The sequence below is a fragment of the Xyrauchen texanus genome, chromosome 6, assembly GCF_025860055.1.
Source record: "Xyrauchen texanus isolate HMW12.3.18 chromosome 6, RBS_HiC_50CHRs, whole genome shotgun sequence".
Classification (NCBI taxonomy): domain Eukaryota; kingdom Metazoa; phylum Chordata; class Actinopteri; order Cypriniformes; family Catostomidae; genus Xyrauchen; species Xyrauchen texanus.
Genome location: NC_068281.1, coordinates 38,211,674 through 38,238,548, shown reverse-complemented (window position 1 = coordinate 38,238,548; position 26,875 = coordinate 38,211,674). Strand labels below are relative to the sequence as shown.

Genomic DNA, 26,875 nt, shown 5'->3' with positions numbered 1-26,875 from the left:
ATTTATTAGAATAAGTGATACAGAGGAAGATTTATAAGCATTCCACAGGATGCTTTAATACTTACATTTTAAAGGATTACAATTTTCCTTTGATCGTTGATTCAGTGACTAACTCATTTCACACAAGACACTCATTTGTCACCACCTTTTGGCATCACTAGAAATGGGCACTGAATCATTAAATGGATCTGAACTAATTTTGATGAACATATTCAAAACACGCTACTTGATTCAATTGAAATCCCTCAATGCACAAGCACAGAGTAAAAAACTATATTGTGCACATGCAAAATTGTCATTATTGTAAATGATTAAATAATTTATTCAGGACCAGCTTATGCCAAGTCTTTTTCTGTCATGTGTGAAACAGAAGCAAATGCTCCATAAGATGTCATATTTGCAGCTAATTTGGCAAAATTATATATAAAATTATATTACAAATATTAAAAGTAAATATTAGGTATACATTAATAAAATATTTAAATCACACACTATTAAAATGACTTCTACACTTTACATAATCAATTTACATGATAATCAATGTAGTCCCCCACCCTACCATACCTTGTAAAGCACACACTCCCACCCCTTTCCTTGCAGTACTAGTGTTAACAAGCTCGGCTTTCTGTTTTAGCATCACCTGAAGGCAAGCCAATCTGGAAAATGCATTAAAAAAAAACCTGTAGCTTCAAAATGTACATTTGAAGGATAAGTATATGTAATTTATGTTGAAGAACAAAACGTGAAAGTCTCTTCAAGTAATTTAAACATAGGCCTGTAAGGCAGAGTGCCAAGTGTCTGAATTCAGAGGGCACAACTCACTAGGGGGGCAGAGTTCGCATCTCCAGAGATAACACACCCCACACTGTGAGGGTTGTAAAACACCCTCTTCATTGTTGTAACAGAAAGCAGATGCTGCAGTGGGCCTACCATCTTTGTACCTCAGTAGAAACCATGATTCATCAGACCAGGCTGTTTTCCAGTCATCCAATGTCCAGTGAGCCTGTGCCCACTGTAGCCTCAGATTTCTGTTCTTGGCTGACAGAACTGGAACCCAACGTGGTCTTCTGCCGTTGTAGCCCATCCGCCTCAAGATTTGACACGTTGTGCAGTCTGAGAGGATATTCTTCTCACCACAACTGTACAATCTGAGTTACCATAGCCTTTCTGTCAGCTCAAACCAGTCTGGACATTCTCTGTTGACCTCTCTCATCAACAAGGTGTTTCCATCTGCAGAACTGCTGCTCACTGGATGTTTTTGGCAACATTTTGAGTAAATTCTAGAGACTGTTGTATGTAAAAATCCCAGTTGATCAGCAGTTACAGAAATACTCAAACCAGCCCATCTGGCACCAACAATCATGCCATGGTCGAAATCACTGAGATCACATTTCCCCCCATTCTGATGGTTGATGTGAACATAAACTGAAGCTCCTGACCCGTATCTGAATGGTTTTATGCATTGCACTGCTGCTACACGATTGGCTGATTAGTTAATATGCTTTACATTATACCTTATTATATGCGATTATGTAATTGATTAATTGTATACATTTATGACATTTAAAACTCATGCCTGATGTGAAATTCCCATTACAGTTCTTCCAGGCACCGCTTCTTGGGTGATTACCTTTAACGTTTTAATGCAATGAATTGTCCACTATTGATACTCCAGAGAATTTGCAAAACAAAACTATGTTCTATATATAACCTTAATATAAAACCTACTGTTATCCTACAGGATATATTAGCATATAAGTAGCAGTGGCTACTTCATCCCAAAACAATACTGGCACAACCCATACCTTTCAATACTTTGAGGTTGCCCTTTTAAGATCTTAAAATTATATAAAAAAAAAAGGTTGGTGAAGATCAGTATTAGCCAACAAACAATGGAAGCAGATGTGGAGAAACCCAGAAACATCTAGATTCCATCCCACAAAGTCAATAGTGTAACCTTATTTGAACAGATGTAACAAACTCACACACATACACAAGGATACTCCAAGCTTGTCACAATAAAACTATATTTATAAATAAAAATAATGAAAAAAATCTCCTTAACATGGTACTTCAAAAAGTCTCCCAATACAATATTGCTGACAAACACTGAAAAATAGATTCTCAGTAAAAAACAATTTCCTTGAATAATGAAGTACCTGCATAAGAAATTTACTGTGAAAGTAAAAATGTAGAAATGGCAAAAAAAAAGATAAAAGTTAAGAAATACTATGCATTAAAACAGGGCAGAGTACAACACAATCTTCTCTTCAAAATTTAACATTTATGTCCTTGGTTGGACTACATTCACCTTGAATCCTCACCCCCATATAGTGTTTTTGACTAAATCCTATTGAATTATTGCTATTTCCTCAATGTCTCCTTTTTCTCAATTAGAGGATATCTTTCCATTTTCTCCAACAATACATTTCTATTTTGTGGAGATTTTGCTTAACATTTCATATAAAGGGACTGTTTATCCAAAATCAATTCTGTCATTTACTCACCCCCATGTTGTTGCAAACCCATATGACGACACAAAAGATGTTTGGCAGAATGACAGCCTCAGTCACCATTCACTTTCATTGAAAAAATTAAAAGTGAATGATGATAGAGAGGAACAGAGGGCCGAAGATCTCCTTTTGTTCCACGGGACAAAGAAAGTCATACAGAACAACATGAGGGTAAGTAAATGATGACAGAATTTTGAATGACAGGATGCAAAAACTGATGTTGCTTATGCTTTAAGTATTCTAATTTCTAAGACAATGTTGGGGCTCACAAGCTACTGATCTCTCAGTCAGTACTAATCTTAATTCTAATTGCTTGCACTATTAGGCCACGGTTTATGTAATCCATAAGGCAAAGATTTTTTTTGGGCACTTCTGCTCTAAACAGTCACGCAGTTACATGATGTCGACGAAGAACTCCCCATTGGCAGTGTTGCATGAGCGGCGCGAGCCGGTGAGTTTGGGGGGAATGTTGGCGAGATGGCGGCCGGACGGGGACATCGGGGCCCCTTGTGCTGATCCCTGCTTCAGGCTGTAGCTGTGAGATCGTGAGCTCCGTACACTGCCCTCACTGGGTGGCGCCGCAGAGCGCTCGCTTGGCGCTCGTTCTCTACGGAAGTCAAACTCGAGTGCGTCGCCCATCTCGCTGCCCCCTCCCAACCTGAAATCTCCAGCTGCCGTTTTCCCCTCAGTCCGGCTCCAACTGCAGTTCGAACCGCTGCTCCCTACAGATGACAAGCAAGTTAGTGTAATTTACTATTAACAATAACTTATAAACTAGGGTTGGGCGATGTCCCCTAAATTGGCAGTTGACTATGTTGACAGTAAAACATCGCGATGGACGATGATATCGTCGGTGGGGTGGGGGATTATACAATTTCATATAATTTTCAAAAATTATATGAAAAATTATAATTTAGTTATTTTACTAACCCAACTAATGACTCGTCGGCGCTTTCAGTAGGTTGCACGACACGTGAAGCATTTTTTTTTTTAGCTTTCACTTAAGAAGAGTTGTGCACTTTTTATTTTAATATATCTCTTTACATAAATACTATTTTCCACTTAAAAACTATAATTTCGTTATTTTACTCACTGATGAGCAAAAGGTCAAGGCAGAAATGACCATGTACCTGCAGGAAATGCCCATTGATGGGGAAGAGGACCCGCTGACTTGGTGGAAAATGAGAGGTTTCCGTTCATGGCAAGATTAGCACGGAAATATCTGTGCATATGTGCTACCAGTACTCCATCAGAGCGGGTCTTCAGCACAGCGGGTAGTGTAGTTACTCCAATCCGCAGCTTATTAAAACCAGATAAAGTGAATATGTTTGTATTTCTGGCCAGAAACATCGAAATTTAAACATGGTCTATGGTGAAAGATATTAGATTTCTTTACGCATTTTTCGCCATCCGTTGTGGAGCTATTCAATTTTGAATATTATTTTTTAAACATTCATTTGTGTAGTTCATATGACCACTTTACAATATTTCAATAACATAATTTATTTTGTAGCCTGTGCTGAAGTTAATTGTGCTGCTAATTATAAGTGAAATGTTAATGCCGAGTTTCGGTCTGAGTGTTGTTCACGTTTTCTTGTTCTTTATTTGTTGTTGTTCTATGTTTTAATAAATGTGTGTTATTCATATTCACCTTGTTTCTTTCATTTGATTTGACATTAAGAAAAATTTCCTTGGCCATAAATCCATAAAGTATTATCCAGACAAAAGTTATTTTGCTTCAGTGTATACAAGAGCTATGTGACAATGAGCAAGATTTTCTGAGACACTACAACTACTAATAATTAATTAATAAAGGCTATTTTCTTGTAGCCTACAACATAAAATATTTTAATCTAAATGTACAGTGTAAGACATGTAGCCTAAAAAAAAAGACAAGAAGCTAACAATGTCAAGATCAATATTTGTGTAGCCTGCCTGACACTGTATTTTCACAGACTAACACGTCACGTCTCTGGCATATACTACAGTATTTAAAATAGCATATATGCATTAGTTATATTCTCAATTTAATTTACAGAGCAATCCCTGCAAAGTTTTTAGGTTAACCATAGAAGAGACTAGGATTAGTGAGTCACACTAGCAAGACTCGCAAAAGGGGGCGTGGCATCACGATGGTGGCTCTACATCGTGATGTTGGTCAGCCATCACGATGGACGATGATATCGTTTATCAATGGTAGATGCTTCTGTTGAAGCCATCAGTTTTTAGCATTACTTCAACTTCATTTAAAAAAAATAAAAATAAATGTTTAACTGATGAAATTCCTAGTGAAGAACTACACTACCCATGATCCTGGAGGGGGAAAATGCACCAATCAGAGAATTGTGGCAAGCAAACCACAGCAAAAGAGCTCTGCAGCGACCTCTGACTGAATATTTTGCTAGATATTTTATATATTTTAATTCTATTCTCAATCTAAAAGTGTAAATCAACATGTTGGTCAATTCTGGTATGTAAGGCCAGCTTTTTATGATCCATGATTTTCATTCATATCCATAGCATAAATGTGTGGGATGAGTTGAAAGCTGAAGTTTGATGCTTAGAGTCAGGGGGTTTTGAACAGTAATAATGTGTTCACTCACCTTCACTGTGCTGGCTGCCTGCGCTGCCTCCACCTGCTTCAGAGTAGCAGTGCACTGGCTCCGGGTGGGAATGGGCTGTGGGGTACTGGTAAGGGAATGCTGTGGGCCAGGGAGCTTCATTGAGGTGCAGTAATGGAGCGAGAGTGTCCTGATCAGACGCTCCGCTCGACCCATCATGGTCATGCAGTGAGAGATGGGCCATATCTTTAACAAAACACAGTCAGGTTGATTAAGCAGTGTCAACACAACAGAAAATAAATTACCTTTGTGATATGAATGACAGTGTTTCTTGCAGTGGTTGTTCAGCAAAAAATAAATCACATATTTTGCCCAAGTTGTGAGTCTGTATTTACTGTACAGAGATAAAAGAGTGAGTACCGCAATATAATAAAAATACAATAAATATCGAACACTTCAGTCTATTGCGTTTACTTGCTGGCTGCTCACAAAAACAAACACACAACCTGTAGAATGACTCTTACAAGTCAACTCTAACAAATGAGTCAATCATTGTTGATGTTTGAATTATTATAACGAATTACTCACTGAATTTGTTAGAACAGTTACACACAGTGACTCACTGACTGGATGTTTAAATGACGACATATAGTAAAGATACACATTCACAAGTTAAACCATTAAAATTAGGAGTCAATCGATTACACTTTTTAATCAAATCAATTGCATCATATGATAAAAATAGAGATAGATTATGATTAAAATAATTGTTAATAAATATAATATAATATATATATTATTATTACATTATATGTATACACGCGTGTGTGTATGTTTATATATATATGTGTGTGTGTGTGTGTTTGTGTGTATGTTTATATATATATATATGTGTGTGTGTGTGTGTATATATATATATATATATATATGTGTATATATATATATATATATATATATTATTAGGAACACCTGTTCAATTTCTCATTAATGCAATTATCTAATCAACCAATCACATGGCAGTTGCTTCAATGCATTTAGGGGTGTGGTCCTGGTCAAGACAACCTCCTGAACTCCAAACTGAATGTCAGAATGGGAAAGAAAGGTGGTTTAAGCAATTTTGAGCGTGGCATGGTTGTTGGTGCCAGACGGGCCGGTCTGAGTATTTCACAATCTGCTCAGTTACTGGGATTTTCACGCACAACCATTTCTAGGGTTTACAAAGAATGGTGTGAAAAGGGAAAAACATCCAGTATGCGGCAGTCCTGTGAGCTGAAAATGCCTTGTTGATGCTAGAGGTCAGAGGAGAATGGGCTGACTGATTCAAGCTGATAGAAGAGCAACTTTGACTGAAATAACCACTCGTAACAACCGAGGTATGCAGCAAAGCATTTGTGAAGCCACAACACGCACAACCTTGAGGGGATGGGCTACAACAGCAGAAGACCCCACCGGTACCACTCATCTCCACTACAAATAGGAAAAGAGGCTACAATTTGCAAGAGCTCACCAAAATTGGACAGTTGAAGACTGGAAAAATGTTGCCTGTTCTGATGAGTCTCGATTTCTGTTGAGACATTCAGATGGTAGAGTCAGAATTTGGCGTAAACAGAATGAGAACATGGATCCATCATGCCTTGTTACCACTGTGCAGGCTGGTGGTGGTGATGTAATGGTGTGGGGGATGTTTTCTTGGCACACTTTAGGCCCCTTAGTGCCAATTGGGCATCGTTTAAATGCCACGGCCTACCTGAGCATTGTTTCTGACCATGTCCATCCCTTTATGGCCACCATGTCCCCATCCCCTGATGGCTACTTCCAGCAGGATAATGCACCATGTCACAAAGCTCGAATCATTTCAAATTGGTTTCTTGAACATGACAATGAGTTCACTGTACTAAAATGGCCCACACAGTCACCAGATCTCAACCCAATAGAGCATCTTTGGGATGTGGTGGAACGGGAGCTTCGTGCCCTGGATGTGCATCCCACAAATCTCCATCAACTGCAAGATGCTATCCTTTCAATATGGGCCAACATTTCTAAAGAACGCTTTCAGCATCTTGTTGAATCAATGCCACGTAGAATTAAGGCAGTTCTGAAGGCGAAAGGGGGTCAAACACAGTATTAGTATGGTGTTCCTAATAATCCTTTAGGTGAGTGTGTACACACACTAATAAAGACGAATAAAGCATTGGACAAATCAAAGTGTCTTTTAAAGTCTTAATTGCATACATTTTAACACAATTAATAATTTTTTACATAATGAATCGCACTGTAGTAACATGTAAAATTGACTGTCTTAATTTCAAACATGTTGCAAAAATAGTATTGTTTTGTTTAAGATTTAGCAGTGTATGTAGGAGTAATGTAATATACATTTAGGAGGCAGCTTCTGGGAAAACAGAATTCTGTAGGAAACACTGCTATGACATCCTGTTTAAATAAACAAATATTGGCGGCAATAGTGCTGAAGTTAAATTTCAGTTGGCAGATATGTATAAAGTATTGGACTATGAACAGTTGGCTATGCTCTGCCAAGCTAGAAACATAATTTTCCCATTTTCTGACATGACCACACCAAACAGCAGTGAAATATTTATACAGCTACATTATCAAAGAGAAAATGACCTTTCTGTGCATGTTATTGCCTCTGCCTACCAAGAATATTTCAAAAACCAGTTGGTGATCATAAATTCAACAACCGCAATACAATAACTCAAATCTAAATTGCGGATTCAAATATCCAGACAGTTTACAATAAAAATAATGCATTTGTTTTATTCAAATATACAAGTCAAGAACCAAACGTAAACTGTATTATTCCACTATTCTGTTTTCTTTCATTTCTTTGTTCATTTATTCATCCACATGTCGCTTGATCCACCCATATGATTTTCTTTCTTCCCTGAAACAAAAACGTAAGTATCTCTATACAATGAAAGTGTAGAGTGACCAGGAGCTATCAAATGCCAAAAAGCCATATGATAGAAATTTAAATCATTATTCACTGAAAATCCCTTTGCAGCAGCTCTCATTCACAATTCTGAATGGTCAAACTTGCTGTTTTGTTTGGCTACGTGTCATGTAAATACTAGTGAGCTTTGGTCTTGAAAACATTCAACTTGGCATGATGCGTGTTAGCACACCACCATAACTGAAAATACAAACTTAGAATATAGCGCACAATTTATATAAAAACTATTTTATTATCGTTTCATGGTGCTTTTCTGTATTGTTTTGGAGCTTGACGGTCCTTAGTCACTATATGCTTTCATTGTATGAAAATGAGCAGCTTGGACATTCTTAAAAAAATATATATTTTGTGCTCTAGAGAAGAAAGTCATACAGGTTTTAAACAACATAAGGGTGAATAAAAGATGACAGAATTTGTATTTTTAGGTGAACTATCCCTTTAAATTTAGTCCTTAGGCTTAGTCCAGTGTTCATGTTCAAACCGATTAACACCGGTATAACCACTCGTTGGACATCAAGCGGTACTATGGGGTAATTGTTGTTAAGCAATAGCCAACACAATAATTCAAGGCAGCTTGATTTCAAACATTAAACTTTATTTTGTATGTATCTTAACTGAAAATTAAAAAGAAACTGAAAAAAAGTGTTCAAATTTTGTTAGATGGCTTTTCAACAGTTGTGAAGGGCAACATCTCTTCCGCAAAAAACCTACTTCATCCGTGCATTCTCTCCATCATGGGCTACCAGTCGGGTATTTCATTGTCCGGGCAAATACATCACTAATTGTGGGTTGTTGCGGGTTTAATGTTGGTGTTTTATTACCTTTCATCCCAGAACCCAGTTTAGCTGCTTCAGAAGGGTAATGACTTTGAGTGTGAATACATTTGCTTTGTTCATTTATCATGGGTTTCAAATTCTTCATTAGGCAATTATTCTTTATTTAAGGCTATTCTATTCATTAGGCTATTGTATTGATATTGGAAGTTCCATTCATAATGTTTCCACCTTTTACCCGGTCTAAAATTTCACACAGGTGTTGTCCCTTGTACCGACTAAAACTGGTAACACTGTACACAATAGCAACCTTAGTAGTCATAGTAGAGTAGAAGGAGAGAAAAAGCACTTACTGCCAGAAAGGTCTCCAAAAATGTAGTAACACTGTTCAGAGAAGGTGATTTTGTTGACAGTGTGGCGGATGAATCCAGCCTTCAGAAGGTTGCTGGCATACTTGCGTGCTTCACGGCGATCTGTAAACCCTTCCACATGATGAAACAGCCAGTCGACCACATCCGAGCCTATATGCCAACAAACACGTTCATATACTTTAAATTAAGCACTGTCCTAAATTATGCACTTATTTCTTGATTTATTCTTAAACACACATACACTAAAATAGCACATAGCAAATCTAGTACTAACTAATAAAGAAAATTAATGTTTCAGAACACATTATGTAAAATATGACCTAAAAAGACCTAATAGCAAGCAACTTAAATGCAGGTGTGACCTATGAAAGCATTGGCTATAGTGATCTTCAGCCACATCCTGTCTCGAACTTCCAGTCCTGAGTCTGAACAGGCCATTGCTTTTGCAACTGTTGCCATGTCGCTGTGGATGGACAGGTGGTAGTCATCAAATCCTGCCAGGAGGAGAAACAAAAATAAAAAATGTTCAAAGGAGCTTTCAGTTATTGAAAACTTTAAACTGGGACTGAGTGTTTATTTGCTGTAGGTAAATGTTAGCGATCTAGTAAAAGATCTGGGAGGAGTCTTACTTTCAGTCTCTGGGATGGAGCTGGAAATGGAGGAGCTGGTGGAGGTGACAGTGCTCATGGAAGGGCTCATGCCATAGGGGGGGTAGACACCCGTCATGGCTGCCGTATGGGACACCCAGGCTGCAGGGTCAATGGGCCGAATGGGCTCACCTAAAAAAACCGGGCAATCAAAATTGCTTGAATTTTCACTTGAACAACCTTTAGAGACCACACATATTGCTATGAAAGAGAAAGCTTTAAGCAGAGACACATTGAAACAAAAACATTGTAACAAATGCAATTAAGGTTTCCATTTTTTGAGTCACAAGACGTCGTCCGAGGATCGGACATGTGAACGGCTAGCTCTGCGCACTTTGCTAGTTTTAACACTTTTAATGACATAAACTGGTGAGATTTGATACACCCTGTTCCATAACTGTTCTAGGAGGACAATATGTCAAAGAATTAAAAATCCTGGGGCTCTGGAGACGTTAAAAGACACTTACATGCTCAAGCTGACGCCCCCAAGCAGGCCGCGAGCCTGGGAGTCGACTTAGTCGGGGAACTGCGAGAAATGCGGCAAAAGATGCTAAACAGTCGTTACTGACTTGGAAGATCTTGCTATGATACGTCGATTGATCACTACCATGCAGGCGAAGTTCACTGATTACATGAGTAGGGGGTGTCAAGAAAAGGATCGATTAGAAGTTGGAGGACATGGAGAACCGTAGCCAGTGGAATAACGTCCATACCATCGGAATTCCTGATGGAGAAGAGGGACCGGTTATGGTGAAATTCCTGGATGGGCTCCTTCTGAATCTGCTCCACATAGCAGAACATAAGCTGGAAATCGAGTGAGCTCACAGGGATGCTGCTCGGCAAACCGCGGCGGGAGACAGGCCCAGATCAATTCTAGCCAGATTACTGAGATCATCCGATAAAGATCTTGTGTTACACGAGGTGGAGGAGTAAAGGAAGGCTTTCTCAGAAAAACCACAGCATTTTCTTGTTCCCAGACTTGGCGAATTCGACAAGAGAAATGTAATCGATTCAAGGAAAAAGAAACTTCAGCATCAACAGAAGGACTCTTTTGCACCGATATTCCCAGCCAAATTGAGAATAGATGCTAAAGATGGCTCAAAACAAGCGATGTCCTTCATACAGTCAATGGAGTAAGTCATATTGTTGGGCTCACGTGCAGTCGAGTGACCAGCTCATTGAACATTCGCTTGACTGTTTGAGAAAACAAAGCTTTTTTTCTTGTGCTGGTTCTGCCTAGCGTCTGGAGTTTATTTTGTTTATTTGGTCTCATCAGTAACAACGATGAGACGGCCTACAGGGAGGAGGTCCAGCACCTATCATCGTGGTGCACTGACAACAACCTGGCTCTCAACACCAAGAAGACCAAAGAGCTCATTGTGGACTTCAGGAAGTCTAAAGCTGGCACACACACACCCATTTCTATCAAAGGGAATGAGGTGGAGCGTGGTGAACTTCTACCGCTGCACCATCGAGAGCATCCTCACCAACTGTGTCACAGTTTGGTACAGCAACTACTCTGCCCATGACCGGAAAGCACTGCAGAGGGTGGTGAAAACTGCCCACGCATCACCGGTTCCTCGCTCCCCTCCATCAAGGCGATCCAGTGTAAGCAATGCTTGCGTAAGGCGCGCAGCATCATCAAAGACTGTTCCCACCCCAGCCACAGACTGTTCACCGCACTCCCCTCCGGGAGGCGTTTCAGGTCTCTCCGCACCCGTACCAGTAGGTTCAGAGGAAGCTTCTTTCCTGCAGCTGTCACCCTACTGAACTCTAGCTCTGCATCCCGGTGACAATTGACAATGACAATGGACTACCCCACCCACCCCAAAGGACACTACGCTATCCCACCCATTCCGTTCTATTATTTATTTAAATATACATACTGTAATTACACCTGTACATAGCCATATTCTACTAATCTCATCCTGTACATACACTACACTTATTCTTACTGCTCTTATAATGTTACCACACTGCACATAGCTGTATATACTGTACATATCTATATATATGGTTCATACAGATTATCCATATTTACTGTTTTCTTACTATATATTCTGCTAATACACTGCATATATCTACATTATTCTGCTACTATTTCAAATGTCACTGCTACTACATTGCACATATATGTACATGTTGTTCATACACTGCTCATATTACATAGCCATATTTATTCTGCTCTTATAACACTGCAATATATTTCTGTACCTGCCTATGCACCACCTGTCTATACTTGATATCACATTGCACTTTCTGCTTTTTTGCACTTCTGGTTAGACGCTAACTGCATTTTGTTGTCTTTGTACTTGTACTCTGCACAATGACAATAAAGTTGAATCTAATCTAATCTAACACACATTCAGGATAGTTTTATGGATGAATCTACACGCTTTTTGTGTTTATTTCGCCTATTTTCTTGAGTTTGTTTTATAAATGATCTTTTGCCGTATAATTATGTCTCAAATAATTGGTATAGAAACACTGGACTTGAGTAATCCGATGGCAAGGTTATCACAGGGCGCTCGTAGGCATGCATGGACTGTTTTAGTTAAGATGGTTGGATGCCAGTTGGAGCGGTCATGCACGGGGTTAATGCGTGGTTCTTAGGGACCGGATCATACAGTATGCCTCATTCGTCAAAAAATCCAAAGCACAAGAACTCGTGGAATTAGAAGGGAATATTACAAGTGCAGAGGCAGCGCTGAAGCACCGAATGTCATCTAATGGCCTAGGAGAATTGATCCGATTGAAATACAGATATAATACTATTTTGTTAGGTGGAGTTTTGGCTATGCAGGGCAAGACAGTCATTCTTTGAGTCGGGGGACAAGGCAGGAAAACTGCTGGCTAGATATATAATACAAAGGGAGTCTTTTTCTACCAGTGAAATCTGCAGGTGGTGAAATATTTACCTTGGCAACTGATATTAATAATGCTCTTGATCTGTATAGTTTCTCATCATCATCTACTGATGAAGACATTAGACTTTGTGGAACAATTTGAACTCCCTAAACTGACGAATGAGCAAAAAAATTCTGTTGATTCTGAGATAACCTTGGAGGAGCTTGGCGAGGCCTTGACTACAGGCAAGCCTCCGGGGCCAGACAGCTTTGCCGCTGTCTATTTTAGCTCTTATTCTCCACAACTGGCTTCACTTTTGTTAGAAGTTTATACAGAATCATTAAAGAATGGAAAGCTTCCGCCAAACATGACACAAGTCTGATTCTTAAAAAGGACAAAAATCAAAGTGAGTGTAAGAGTTACAGTCCAATTTCCCTGATCCAGCTAGACGATAAAATATTGTCCAAGATTTTGGCTAACCAACTAAGTTATGACATCTTTTATTTTTTGGAATTGGAATGCCCAATTCCCAATGTGCTCCAAGTTATCGTGGTGGCGTAGTGACTCAATACGTGTGGCGGGGGACAAATCTCAGTTGCTTCCACATCTGAGACGTCAATCCACGCATCTTATAAGGTGGCATGTTGAGCGCATCACCGCAGAGATATTCTAAACGGCATCCATGCACAACTCAACACGTGCCTCACCGAGAGTGAGAACCACCCATTATAAAGTCAACTAATTTGATTTTACAGTGAAGGGCATGGCTTTGTGTTGGTCCTGGTGGATTACACAATGTGATATCCGGAAGCAGTGCCTAATCTCAGGACACAGAGTTGCAGAGACACTCATCAGAATCATCTACCGAGTGGGGATTCTGAAAGAAATCACCACTGATCAGGGCACTAAGTTTATGTCTGGGCAGGCCGGATAGTAAAATTATACAAATTTGTTAATTGACTCCTATTCCGAGTCCCGATCATTACAATGTTTTTGTACATGTAAAAAAAAAAAAAGTCTAACCATTTTTTTATGCTAAAATTATTTTCCAGGACATTTAGGTATTTTTTATAATTTTCCATGGACACAAGGGAGCCCTGAGAGAAAGTGTAAATTTTAATGGTCCATAATGTTGTAAAAAAATTTATGTGGTGAAAATTCACATTCAGTGTGAAAATGCCTTCAAGACTTTCAGTGTGTAACAGTGTATGTGAGAGTTACTCACTCCTGGGTAAAGCAAAGCAGCCGTTCGGGTTTGGGTCCCAGCATTTAGCCACAGTAAGCGAGACAGGTCTGCATACGAAAACAGTGGAGAAGTTAACATACTTTTATTTTTTTTTAGAGTTGATCAGCTAAATGTCCCATATGTAGAACAGACTGTATAGCTGGATTTGTTGGAGTGACTGAGAATACTTTTAATGTGACTCACCCAGGCTTGTGCACGATCTCCCTCAGCACACGTACAGCATCATCATTGCACATGTTCTCAAAGTTGATGTCATTCACCTGTGAGAGGAAATGGAAAATCCGTTCTGATACAATTTGATCATGCTTTCAAAACATTGTCTCAGTGAGATTCCTCTATAAAACTCAGTACTCACCTGCAGCAGCATGTCACCAGGCTCGATGCGTCCGTCAGCTGCCACGGCTCCGCCCTTCATTATGGATCCGATGTAGATGCCTCCATCACCCCGCTCATTACTCTGACCCACAATACTGATGCCCAGGAAGTTATACTTCTCTAGATGAAGTAAAATAAGGGAGACTTCAAACATAAGCTGGAAACAGTTTGGTTAACTTGATTGCTGGTGTTCGCACAATTTGCTTAGTATTTTTACTATCTGGTAACTTATTTTACAATGCAATAAGGCACTAGGGCCAAACTACACAGTTACAGCTTTAAAAAGAAATCCATAAAAACACTTGTATTTCCTTGATACACTATGGTAAGCCTACAATGATGATTTTTATTTAGAGCTGTCAGGTCCTTGCGTGTTTACATCATGTCCGTATGCTCATAAAGAAGGTCCGGCTGTCACATGAGTGTCGGGAAGTGGGAAACAGCTGTTTAGCAGCAGTGTGAAATCACTCTCCGAATGTTTTTTTATCTGTTAATGCTATAATGCTTGAATATGTTTTCTGATAGGGTTGTTGAAGCTTCTATTGGTTGTCATGCTTTAAAGAATCAAACATTACTCATGTGTTTACCGATCTTGATGCGATTACAAGTTTTTTTTATCTTCAGGTGAAGTTACTGTAACATGTTTCCTAATATTCATGATTTCTCAGTATTTTATAACATTGCTGCAGTTTCGAGGTTCCCCTTGTATGTGTGCGCGCCGCTGTTTTCTTATTTATTTACCCCAGTCGCAGAATTGCACAAGTTGTTGTCACCTTCCATTGTACATTTATAGTATGTTTAAACAGAGTAGACAGAAATTGCATCTAACGATCACTATAGGTACAAGGTAGCTATGAAAGTTGTTTATGATGTACTGCAAAGTAATTATTTTGCTTTGTGTGTAACCATCACTCTATTATAACTTTACTGCCAAAGAAACGATTCAATGTTTATTATTGTAATTGTGATATTGCATTTTTTTGGTCAATAAAATATTTCTTCCCCATCATTATTGAATCCTCGAGTTTCACCTCTTAAATTGATATGTGAAGTACAATACAAACATTACTGTGTATGGATAAAGCACTTGAATAATCATTTAAATAAGCAATTAAGAGTGTTATTCATCTTACTCAAAGCAAGTAATATCTTGGTTATAAATGTTTAAACGAAAAACATATTACCAACATGTAAATAGTACGTCATCAAATCATGAGATTCATCCGTGCAGAAAAGCAGTGCTGAATCACAACACAACACTCTAGTAAAATGTTCCCCCGCAAGTTGCTTGCAATTTTAGGGTTTAACCACAGATGTCACTAGAGAGCACAAAGTTCCATAGTGCAGCTTTAAAATAAATAAAATATATATATATTGCAGACTCACCCATATTTAAAATGACAGTGATGATATTCAGTGACATGGTAGAGTCAGTGATGCTGCTGAAAGATGAAGACTGAATAGGAGAGAAAGACAATATCAGTTTCAAATATCATGTCTGTTTTATTATTTGCCTCTTTAGAGGTTTCTATACATAGTCTCACCCTCTCCATTTGTTGGGTTTTGGGTTTGCGTCTCCGCCGGCGAGGTCTTCTCATTAGCCGGGATGATCCACTTTGCTCTGTAACACTGCTAAAACTGAAAAATGGATATGACGTCTCAATTTTTTTATGCAATTAATTTATCGAATTAATAGCAATTCATTGCATACCCATTTTTACTGAAAAAGTGCCCAAATAAAGTTTTTTTTAATATTGTGTCTATGTACTCATTTGTCGGATGAACATTTTTTGTGCATCTAACTTATTACATCGTGTCTCACTAGTTTTCAGCGCCTCTAGTCATAAGCGCTGTTTTTAGGACAGCGGGTGCTGCCTGTTGTTATCGTTGCTTTAATGAGGCATGTTTCATGTAGTTGGAGTTGCGTTGACTGCCCCCTACAGCACCAAGGTGGCACATCAAGCTTAAATTGCTCCAATGGTAGGAACATTCCTTATTATGGAATTTACATACAGGTCAGGTGTATGATTAATTGCATACATTTTTAATGCGTTCCTATTCATATTATCAATTCCACAAAGTTAAAAGCGTTAAATAGACAGCCCTCACATTATAGGAATAATTCACCTCAAAATGAAAATTCTGCAAATTTTTACTTACATCATGTTATATACTGTAACTTTTTCCATTGAACACACAAAAAAGAAATTGTGAAGATCTTTACAGTTTCTTTTCTATACAATGACCAATGCTCCATATATTCTGATTCTGACTTTGCTTTCTATAAGCAGCAGACTCAAGTTTAAGTCATTATTCACTGGAAATATTCTCCTTTTCATGTGTGATCCCATTCAGATTAATAATGATGCCTCAAAGTGTCTTGCCAGGTTTGACATCATTGCTTCTTTTATGTGTGGTAAATGAATGTGATGTGCCGGTTCAAATGTGTAGGATAGAGAATGCAATTTGAGAGAAACAGCAGTAAGGAACACATGCATTTTAAATTTTGGTTTGCTCCACACACAAAGCCATCATCTGGCTTCATAAGACTTTAGCACACAAGTAGCAACGTGGACTATTTTTATGGAACTTTTCAGAGCTTGAGACGTGGTCAATATTAAGTGACATTTGGAAAAGTGCACATATTTATCTTAAGTATAATGTTAATTCCCAAATATACTAGCAGATTTTTTTCATAAAAAATTATGTTAATAAATGGTATACAGTTGAAGTCAGAAGTTTACATACACCTTAACCAAATACATTTAATCTCAGTTTTTCCACAAGTCATGAAATTTTATATTAGAAAACATTCCCTGTCTTGGGTCAGTTAAGATCAGTACTTAATTTTAAGAATGTGAATGTCAGAATATTTGTAGATAGAATTATATATTTTAGCTTTTATTTCTTTTATCACATTCCCAGTCGGTCAGAAGTTTACAACATGCACTTCATTAGTATTTGGTAGCATTGCCTTTATATTGTTTAACTTGGGTCAAATGTTTTTGGGTATCCTTCCACAAGCTTCTCACAATAACTTGCTGAACTTTTGGCCCATTCCTCCAGACAGAACTGGTGTAACTGAGTCAGGTTTGTAGGCCTCCTTGCTCAAACATGCCTTTTCAGTTCTGCATACAAATTTTCTATCGGATTGAGGTCAGGGCTTGTGATTGCCACTCCAATACCATGACTTTGTTGTCCTTAAGCCATTTTGCCACATTGACATTTCTCTGAAAAGTAAGATCTTTGTCCAATGTGCACTAGCAAACTGTAGTCTGGCTTTTTTATGGCAGTTTTGGATCGGTAGCTTCTTCCTTGTTGAGCAGCCTTTCAGGTTATGTCAATATAGGACTTGTTTTACTGTGGATATAGATACTTCGGTTTCCTCAAGGATCTTCACAAGGTCTTTTGCTGTTGTTCTGGGATTCGTTTGCACTTTCCGCACTAAACTACATTCGTTTCTAGGAGACAGAATGAGTCTCCTTCCTGAGCGGTATGATGGCTGCGTGGTCCCCATGGTGTTTATGATTTTTCAGATTAACGTGATATCTTCAGGCATTTGGAAATTGCTCCCAAGGATGAACCAGACTAGTGGAGATCCACACATTTTTTTCTGAGGTCTAGGCTGATTTTGCTGATGCAAAGAGACACTGAGTTTGAAGGTTGGTCTTAAACCTCCAATTCAGTACACCTCCTATCAGAAGCTAATTGTCTAAAGGACTGATATCCTTTTCAGGAATTTTCCAAGCTGCTGAAAGGCACAGTTAACTTGGTGTATGTAAACTTCTGACCCATTTGAATTGTGATACAGTCAATTTAAAGTGATACAATCTGTCTGTAAACAATTGTTGGAAAAATTGCTGGTGTCATGCACAAAATAGATGCCCTAAACGACTTGCCATAACTATAGTTTGCTAATATGAAATCTGTGGAGTGGTTAAAAAATTTGTTTTAATCTTCAACCTAAGTGTATGTAAACTTCTGACTTCAACTTTATGTAAACAAAGTAATGCACTATAATCTAAAATGAACTAGAATGAACAATTGTAGATTTATAAATAACCATTGACTAAGATTAATAAATGCTATTTAAAAATGGCACACTTTAATTACTTTGGGCCAGAACAACATAAGTATGATTAAATAATGAAAGAATTTACATTTTGGGGTGAATTATCCCTTTAACCTAAAGTTACTTTCATCAATCATCAAATCTCCTCAAACTACATGAATTGTTGCACAACTTTGCTGATCAAATTTCTCTAGTCTGAGCTTTGATAACCTCACTAAAAGGTTGGGCCTCGCTCTAGTCTTAACTACTAGGAGTGTACTACTGTGGGAACAGTTTGTGAACGAATGCTATGAGCCACACCGGCTGGTGGAGCCGTCATCCGAGTCAAAACAGCTGCTTGATTCCAGTTCACTGCTCATGAGGGAAGAACGGCTGTCACAGATGTCAAAACCCCCCAGATCCATTGCTCTGCCTCCACGAGAGTAGCCATTCGACCTTCCTCCTACAACGAAGAGTATAAATCATCAATGTTAGAGTTCATTAATGTTCAATTGTGGTTCAATTATGGTGTTACTACAATCAGTGCCTCACACCTTACCTCAAGGGACAATTTTTAATCAAGATGTTGCCAAAAATATGAAACCCAGGCAAATTTAAGCATTTAAGTCTATTCCAATACCTCAAAGCAGGTCAATTATGAATGCCTAGATTTTTTCATTTTCATTGAAAATTCAAATGATGCTTGCTAGGGCTGGGTATTGATACCGATTCGATATCGATTCATATGGGTATATTTCAGTTTAATTGCATAATTTGCACTATTTAAATTGATTTGTTGAACACTTGCTAAATCCTCTTTAAGACTCTTTAAGAAAACCTTTCTGTAAAGAGCGTCTGTAGATGAGCGCATGTTAACTAGAGAGGACTCGAATGGCTTTACCTCATCTGTGCTATTCATGATTAGAATTCAGTGTTTATTTTTGTTGTTTTTGATCAACAACTGACTGTAAAGAACAGAAAGGGTATTAAAAGAGACAGTATTCAATGACAAATGTGTCATGTGGATCTCGTCTTTGGACTAACATTACACGGAACCACTTTTACTCTCAACACGCTGTGAACGTATCACCCCCAAGTTGCTATGGTATTCTGGTCCCTACTGAGTTTGAAGGTAGGCCTTAAAATACATCCACATGTACATCTCCTTTCAGAAGCTACTTGCCTAAAGGCTTGACATAATTCTCTGGAATTTTCCAAGCTGCTTAAAGGCACAGTTAACTTAGTGTATGTAAACTTCTGACCCACTGGAATTGTGATAGTCAATTAAAAGTGAAACAATCTGTCTGTAAACAATTGTTGGACAAATGGCTGGTGCCATGCACAAAGTAGATGTCCTAAATGCTCTATGGTATTCTGGTCCCCACATGAGGTCCATTTTATCATCCGCCAAGTAAAAAAGTATGATCGCAACAAGCTATCCTTAACAATAGTATGTAGCACAAATATTGCAGGGCTTGTTATGTGCCAAAGATTTAAACTTAGCTTGTTCAAATCCTAACCCAAAGTATGAGTAATAATAATGTTAGCCAATCACCACTAAATTTTAACCTTTCAAAGACATGAAGTATGGCTCAATACGCAGAAGACATGCAGAAAGAGATGATAGTGGTGAGATGTACCCGAGTGATCATGTGAGTGTTTCCTGCGTGATCGGTCTGATCTCTCCCTCCTGTGTGACACCACCGAATCAGTATCAGTGTCATCCACTCCATGCCGGCTGCCTGCAGCCTTCGGACTGTGACAGTGAGAAGAGAAAAGAGAAAGAGAAAAATGACAAAAACAGAAAGACTATGAGAATATTTTGCCTATTTTGCATTTTACTGCCAACTGAGATCAGTGAAAAATGCAAAACACAATATGGAAACAAGAATTTACTGAGGAAAACAAAGAAAAGTGTAGGAAATGAAACATACTGGAAGGATGGGGGTCTGGAATCTCCAATGCCTTGGCTTCTCTCGTGAGACGGCGGCCGCTCCGACTGACTCTCAGCCACTGAACATCCATCAGAGTGGGACCCATCTGATGACACCAACTATAAATACACACAAAAACAAAAGTTTTTATTTTCCTCTCCTGAATTAAACCTGGGAAATAATCTCCATTTATTACTTCTGGGGACAGACAGAAATTATTTTATTTTTTGCTGCTTTATCATTGTTTTCTGTATCCATTGACATTTGTAGACAATTATGATTTTTAGAAGAATATTTCAGATCTGATGGTCCTCACAATGCAAGTGAATAGTGACCAGAACTTTGAAGCTCCAAAAAGCACATAAAGGCATCAAAGTAATTCATACATGTCCAGTGGTTTAATATGATAGGTGTGGGTGAAAAACAGATCAATATTCAAGTCCTTTTTCGCTAGAAATTCTTCTCCATGACCAGTAGGGGGCATATGCATGAAGAATGTGAATCACCAAAAACACAAGAAGAATGTGAAAGTTAAAGTGGAGATTGACTGATTATTTATAGTAAAAAATAAATTAAATATTAATCAGTTTCTCAACCACACCTATCATCGCTTCTGAAGACATGGATTTAACCACTGAAGTCTTATTAGGTACTTTAATTCTGACTTACTGTCTGTAATTTTTGGAGCTTCAAAGTTCTGGTCACCATTCACATGCATTGAATGGACCAAAACAGCTGAGAAATGATTCTAAAAATCTTAATTTGAGTTCAGCAGATGAAAGAACATCTGGGATGGCATGAGGGTGAGTAAATGATGAGAGAAATTTCATTTTTGGGTGAACTATTCCTTTAAGCAGACCTTTTTTTTTTTTTCAAAATGCAGAAAAATAAGAAATCTATCAAAGGAGCCAACAATATTAGAACTGCAAGTGTTACAATACCATCTTTCATTAGAAAATATCACTGTCACTGGGAGTTATGCTCCCATTCTTGAACATTCCCTGGATCATTAGCTGCTTCACTGAATGTCATGTGGATGTTAAAGTGTCAAACACGGATCAGCAATCTCCAATACTTGTTAATCTAATCTGCAGTTCCACAGGAGGGCTGAGGAAAGCCATTTGTAACTACCCCGAGTTGCTTAAATTTATCGTATGTATTAACTTGAGTGAGTTTGTCTGTGTGTACGCTGCTCTAAAGAATGAAAAAGATGTTCAATCTTTGTGAATAGCATTTAAATATAAATAAGCCGCTCATACCACAAAGCTTTTGCAAGGTATGCTCAAAGACTTTGATGAGTTACAACAGACTGAAAAACCTTAAGTAGGAATGACTGGCAGCCCCTTTGAAGAACACAAATACAGCCGAGCCAGCACTCAAGAGAATCGGGAATGGGTTGAATTAAAATGCTGATTTATTATGCAAGGAGCACCAGGGAATTGGGATGAGGAGGGCTGGACGGTACTCTATGTGTGGATCGGTGTTCTCACCCAGCAAATCACACGGCCGTTATAACAGGGAAGCTTTGCATTGTCGTCTGTGATTTCCTCCTTGACCACCCTACGAAAAAACAACAGACAAGAAAATGGAAGGAAAAAATCAGAACAGTCAGTTCTTATTTCACAACAATAGCCTCTGTGAGAACTGTGAGAAAGGAAAATCGGCTTTTGATCCTCCAAGTGTCTGGGAATAAATTAGAATAAGTAAATGAGACAATGGCAATAGATGAAAAAGCAAAGAATTACATAAATAAGCATGCACACAAACATGCTCACAGAACACACAAAAGATTATTAAGCTCCAAGCAGAACATATTAAGCATTCTATTGAGCCTTCATTAGATAAGAAACAGATTTGCAAGCCTACTGTATATAAAGTGTAGGGATGGGCATTTTGGTCATTTTGTCTCCTCGACTAATTACTCAAGGGGCAATTACATGTTCATAACTGTATAATAACATGTCTGTCAAACGTCTTTGGCTGCTGCACTGCGTCTTGTTGTTACAGTGTATCATCTATTCATTACTATGGTATGTTACAAAATCATATAAATATAATGCATCATATTTTGTCATTATGTGAAGATTAGCTGCCAGACTCAATGAAAGAATATGCACAATGCACATCTGTCTGGTCTTCCTTCAGATTACCATAGTAATCTTAGTAAGTGCACACCAGTTTTTTCAGTGACTGCCTGAACCGTCGATTTTCAAATCGCAGTTGGTTTAACAGGAGACACCATAATCATCGTTTTGAATATGCGTTTTGAGTCTACTGCCACATGCAGCGAGTGTTCGCTTCTGTGGGGAAAGACGCGATGCTCCATATTGTTGTTGCCCTCTCTGACACGTTTGTGTTTAGTTGTGAGGTAATTGTCACTGGATTTTGAATTAAGTGAAGTCACATCATACGTGATCACTATCGATCCTCGTTTTCACGATCGATTATTTCTGCCATATCAGAGTACTCGAGTTTTGTTTGCTTGTATGTTCATATGTAAAACAGGGATAAAATAACATTGACGACTATGAATACACCAATAAAAAATGTGTGTGCCGATACGATATCCAATTATTTCTAACAACATCTGCCGATACAGTTTTTTCAACTACCTTGTTCTAAATCAATCATAATTAATTAAACGTAAAAAAGATATTTAAATAATATCTATGTCTCTACTTACTAGAGAATATGTATTCTTTCGAATGTGGTCCAATTAACACAATTTCAGTTGGACAAAAGTGTTTACATGGTATTTTAAAAAGACCAATTAGTCTTTAGTCAAATCAAACTTTGAGTGTGTCACAGAGCCAAAATGTTTACACTTTGAGGAAATTAACCATTGAATGGCTTGCAAATTAAGCCAAGATTCGGAAAAGTATTTTAACACAGGAAAATATAATAATTAGCAAATTGTGTGTGATGAGGAGGAGGGTGGGGCCGGCCTGTGAGTGCCCAAGGCCGGCTCCCAATCAGGCTATTCAGCCAAGGAGAGGGAGAAGGCCAAGCCGGATGCGGCAGTTCGGATGAGAGAGAGAGTCACACCCAGCTGCTGTCTGTGTGTGTTTATGTTAAGTTTTCATTAAACAATATTTTGACTGTTCAGCTGGTTCCCGCCTTCTCCTTGCCCATTTTAAACCATGTTACATTGGTGCCGAAACCCCAGGAGGAGGAGGGATCCGCTGTCATGGAGTCCTTGCCACTTCCGTCCGCCCAAAGGAGTAGCTGTCCACCGGGGGACAGAGGAGTCACTGCCGGTCGCCCGGATGCAGAGGAACGGCCGCCGTCTGCGAGTTAAGGAGGGGCTCACTGCCGGCCGCCTGGAGCGGTGGAGCAGCTGCCAGGGGCAAAGGGGCTCACTACCGGCCGCCAGAATGCAGAGGGGCGTTCCATCCACCAGGTGTTGGAGGACTCGCTCTGGTCCTCCCAGGGAGGATCGGCTGTAGTCCGCCAGTGGGTGGAGTGGTCGAGGACCAGGCGATGGCGTGTCTGGGAACCAGCGGGCCATTTTTGTTTTTGTCTCTCTTCTCATGTTAACAATCTTATAAACTTAAAAAACATTATTTCTGTGGTCATCATAACAACAGATGCTGCTGCCCAGAGCGCTTCTATTTAACCCGGAATATTCTTTCAAAACATAAAAGGACCATTTTGATATACATCTAATCAAATCGTGGTCTTTAAAAATGTGTGAGAAAAAAATCTTTGATGTGATCTATTTAATTGAGCTATCATTGGCAGAAGCCTGAGCCAGCCATTCATTTACTTTTTCAGCGGGGAATGGGACGATCAAACTACGACATATTTCATTGGGGAAGGTTGTAAAGCTGCCAGTGCTGAAGTGATCAGGGCATTCCACAGTGACTGCCTGCAGTTGTTCCAAGGCAACATTCTTTCGCCTAATGCAACAGACAGACAGGACAAGAACACTGGCCAGCACTCTAAATGTTACTTATTCAAAAGCTAGGGCTTAGGCTAAACTAAACGTCCAGATAAATCATTAACAAACATTATATAATCCTCAACAGATTAGATAGGTAGCACGAGCAATATGACATTTTTAAACAAAGTTTGAATTATATGCTGAAAATTTTCAACAAATCCAGGGGCCACCATACTATCTCGCCACGGATGAAAAATATTTTAAAAAGGCAATTCTGACTTTATATCTTGCAATTGCATCTTCATATCTCACAATTGCGAGAAATAAAGTCAAAATTGTGATATAAAGCTGCAACTATACCTCGGAGATTAGAAATGTTGCCATTTTTAACTTAATATCTCGCAATTACAACTTTATAAGATAAAAAAGGCAATTTCCGAGGTATAGTTGCAGCTTTATATCACAATTTTGACTTCATTTCTCGCAATTGCAAGATATAAAAATTTGCGATCGTGAGATCATTTCTCACAATTGCAAGATATAAAATCTTAATTGCGAAATATAAAGTTGCAATTGTATCTCAAACATTATGTCTTAATTTCTCTCAATTTATACATCATCTCTCTCTATTTATACCTTACAATTTCTCGATATAAAGTCAAATATGTGCAATATAGTCGCATTTATAACTCGCACTATCTCAGTTGCAACTTTATTTCTCCCAATTCCGACTTTAAAAATCAATTGCGATTTTATGTCTCTCAGTTGTGAGAAATAAAGTTGATATTGCGAGATATAAAGTCGGAACTATACATTGCACATTATATCTCTCAATTTCAACTTTTCTAGAAGTTAAAATTGTGAAACATACTTTTATGTTACATCTATGTATCACACTCTAAAAAAAAAAAAAGTTTAAAAGAAAATGGTTTTATAGGTCTGTCATCGGACTGCTGACTGAAAACAATGGATTTATTCAAAATAACGTTTGAAAATGCAATTAATTAAAGTTATGCAGTTCTGGATGTGACAGACAGGTGTGAAAATGTCCAATGTTTACAGAATAGGTGCCCAAAAGTGTGCACAAGGTCTGCTCGTGGTAATTGTGTTAATGAAGGCCTTGAGAATAAAAAAATAAGAGGTCAAAGTTGAGTTCACAGCGACTACAGAACAGTAGATTGTGGATGGACACTATGTTAACAACCAAGTACACGTCATATATAAATCAAGAAAAACATTACACACGCCACAGTTCTCAAAAAACATAGAATCCTACGTCACTCCGTGAAAAAGTCCTTTGATGGGACATAAGGAAGTTGACCTGCGCATGCGCACAACACAGTCGAGCACGTTCCATAGAATCTTTAGTGAACTTATCAGATGTGCGCTTGAATTATAGGGCGGAAAATAACTCGGGGTGCAAGTTAAATGATTTCGCTTCGGTGAGACTCGCTCTTAAATACTCTGACACTACTGAGGTTTTAAACTTTAGGGAGCGGATACAGCCATTATAAGCGTAAATAAACCCTGAAACCTCGAGTGCTTTTTGTGTAGTCATGGTAATTTTGAATGACGCGGTGGGGTAAATTTACGAGGGACGGACATACAGACCTACCCCAGTGGTCTCCCCCATTCATATAACTATCTAACCACTTCAAGCTAGTGCAGTCAGGCCAAAAGCCATTTTTAAAGTGTACTCCAATCTTAAAATGGATGCCGTCGATAATTTAAAAGCACTTCACTCGTTTCACACACTGTGCGTCCAACACACACAGATATATTATATCAGCCTCATGCCAGTTGATCCACAATCCCAAACATGCGAAGAAAACGTGTTAAAGACGACAATGCATGCAGAACTGTGAGGAAAACTATTGAACAGAGTGCTCACCCAAAGTCATCGTCCATAGATTTAAAGAAAAACTTGTAGCTGGGTTTATTGAGAGCATTTTTCAAGTCCAAAAGGGTGACCCTCTCGGCAGGGATGGGCAGTTTGACCAGGTATGGAGTTTCCTGGTCGTCGAGATGGTAAATAACTTTAGTCTCCCCCATTGCAGACCGCCGGGGAGAAGCGAGCAGCGGTCATCCAGCGCAGGGGGTCCTCGGATGCCCCTCCAGAACGGGGTTCTCGCCGCTTTCACCCGCCAGCTGACTTTTTTTTTGTTTATCCCCTTTCTTTCGTTCCTCGTCTTCCTTCGGAGTTCTCGGGAATCTTCTGTATCATCAGCGCGAATATCCCATGAAGTTCTGGATTTCAAAGGCGATTATCGATCCATAGTCTTATTTCACTGTATTAGAAAGGACAATAAACGGCGAAATGTGTGACAAAGACGAGTATTTCGGTCAGGAATACCGTGGTTTCTCGAAGAGCCTGTCTGCTCTCCTTACTAAGGGTTTGTGTGTTCCTTTGCTTTCATTGAAGCCGACTGCCCATGGAAACGCGCTCCCTCCAGCGGAGGGGGTGGAAGGTGTGAAAAGTTACTTCGTTTCCGCCCCAGGCGTGAAGCGACTTCGATGTGACCCGATACTATCTCGTTTGCTCACTCTCCTCTCAGTGTCCCCATTTACAGAAGCAGACTGCATGAAACTTCACCTAAACTAAAATGCGTTTAAAGGGTAGTAGTACAACAACTTGATCCAGATTTAGAATAGCAGGCATACAAAAATTAAAAGATGTGTGAGGAGTGACTCCAATCAGGC

General features: G+C 38.9%; 1 protein-coding gene across 1 annotated transcript; it reads right to left on the bottom strand.

The window, feature by feature from the left end:
* On the bottom strand, positions 1–26,875 carry LOC127645331 (segment polarity protein dishevelled homolog DVL-3-like). Its single transcript, XM_052128913.1, has 15 exons — positions 26,067–26,875; positions 21,783–21,852; positions 20,293–20,411; positions 19,999–20,114; positions 18,680–18,821; positions 15,852–15,945; positions 15,694–15,763; positions 14,288–14,427; positions 14,116–14,192; positions 13,912–13,979; positions 9,822–9,971; positions 9,555–9,686; positions 9,175–9,342; positions 5,117–5,320; positions 1–3,235 (listed from the first exon to the last, which is right to left on the bottom strand). The coding sequence occupies exons 1-15, from the start codon at positions 26,225–26,227 to the stop codon at positions 2,907–2,909; spliced, it is 2,040 nt and encodes a 679-aa protein (XP_051984873.1). The 5' UTR covers positions 26,228–26,875; the 3' UTR covers positions 1–2,906.

Excerpts from the sequence above, each read along its gene's own strand:
- LOC127645331 (XM_052128913.1), bottom strand. The coding sequence starts at position 26,227 with ATGGGGGAGACTAAAGTTATTTACCATCTCGACGACCAGGAAACTCCA. Across the intron at positions 9,687-9,821 it reads CTCCATCCCAGAGACTGAAA|GATTTGATGACTACCACCTG; the intron begins GTAAGACTCCTC and ends TCCTCCTGGCAG. Across the intron at positions 3,236-5,116 it reads AGGCAGCCAGCACAGTGAAG|GGAGCAGCGGTTCGAACTGC; the intron begins GTGAGTGAACAC and ends TGTCATCTGTAG.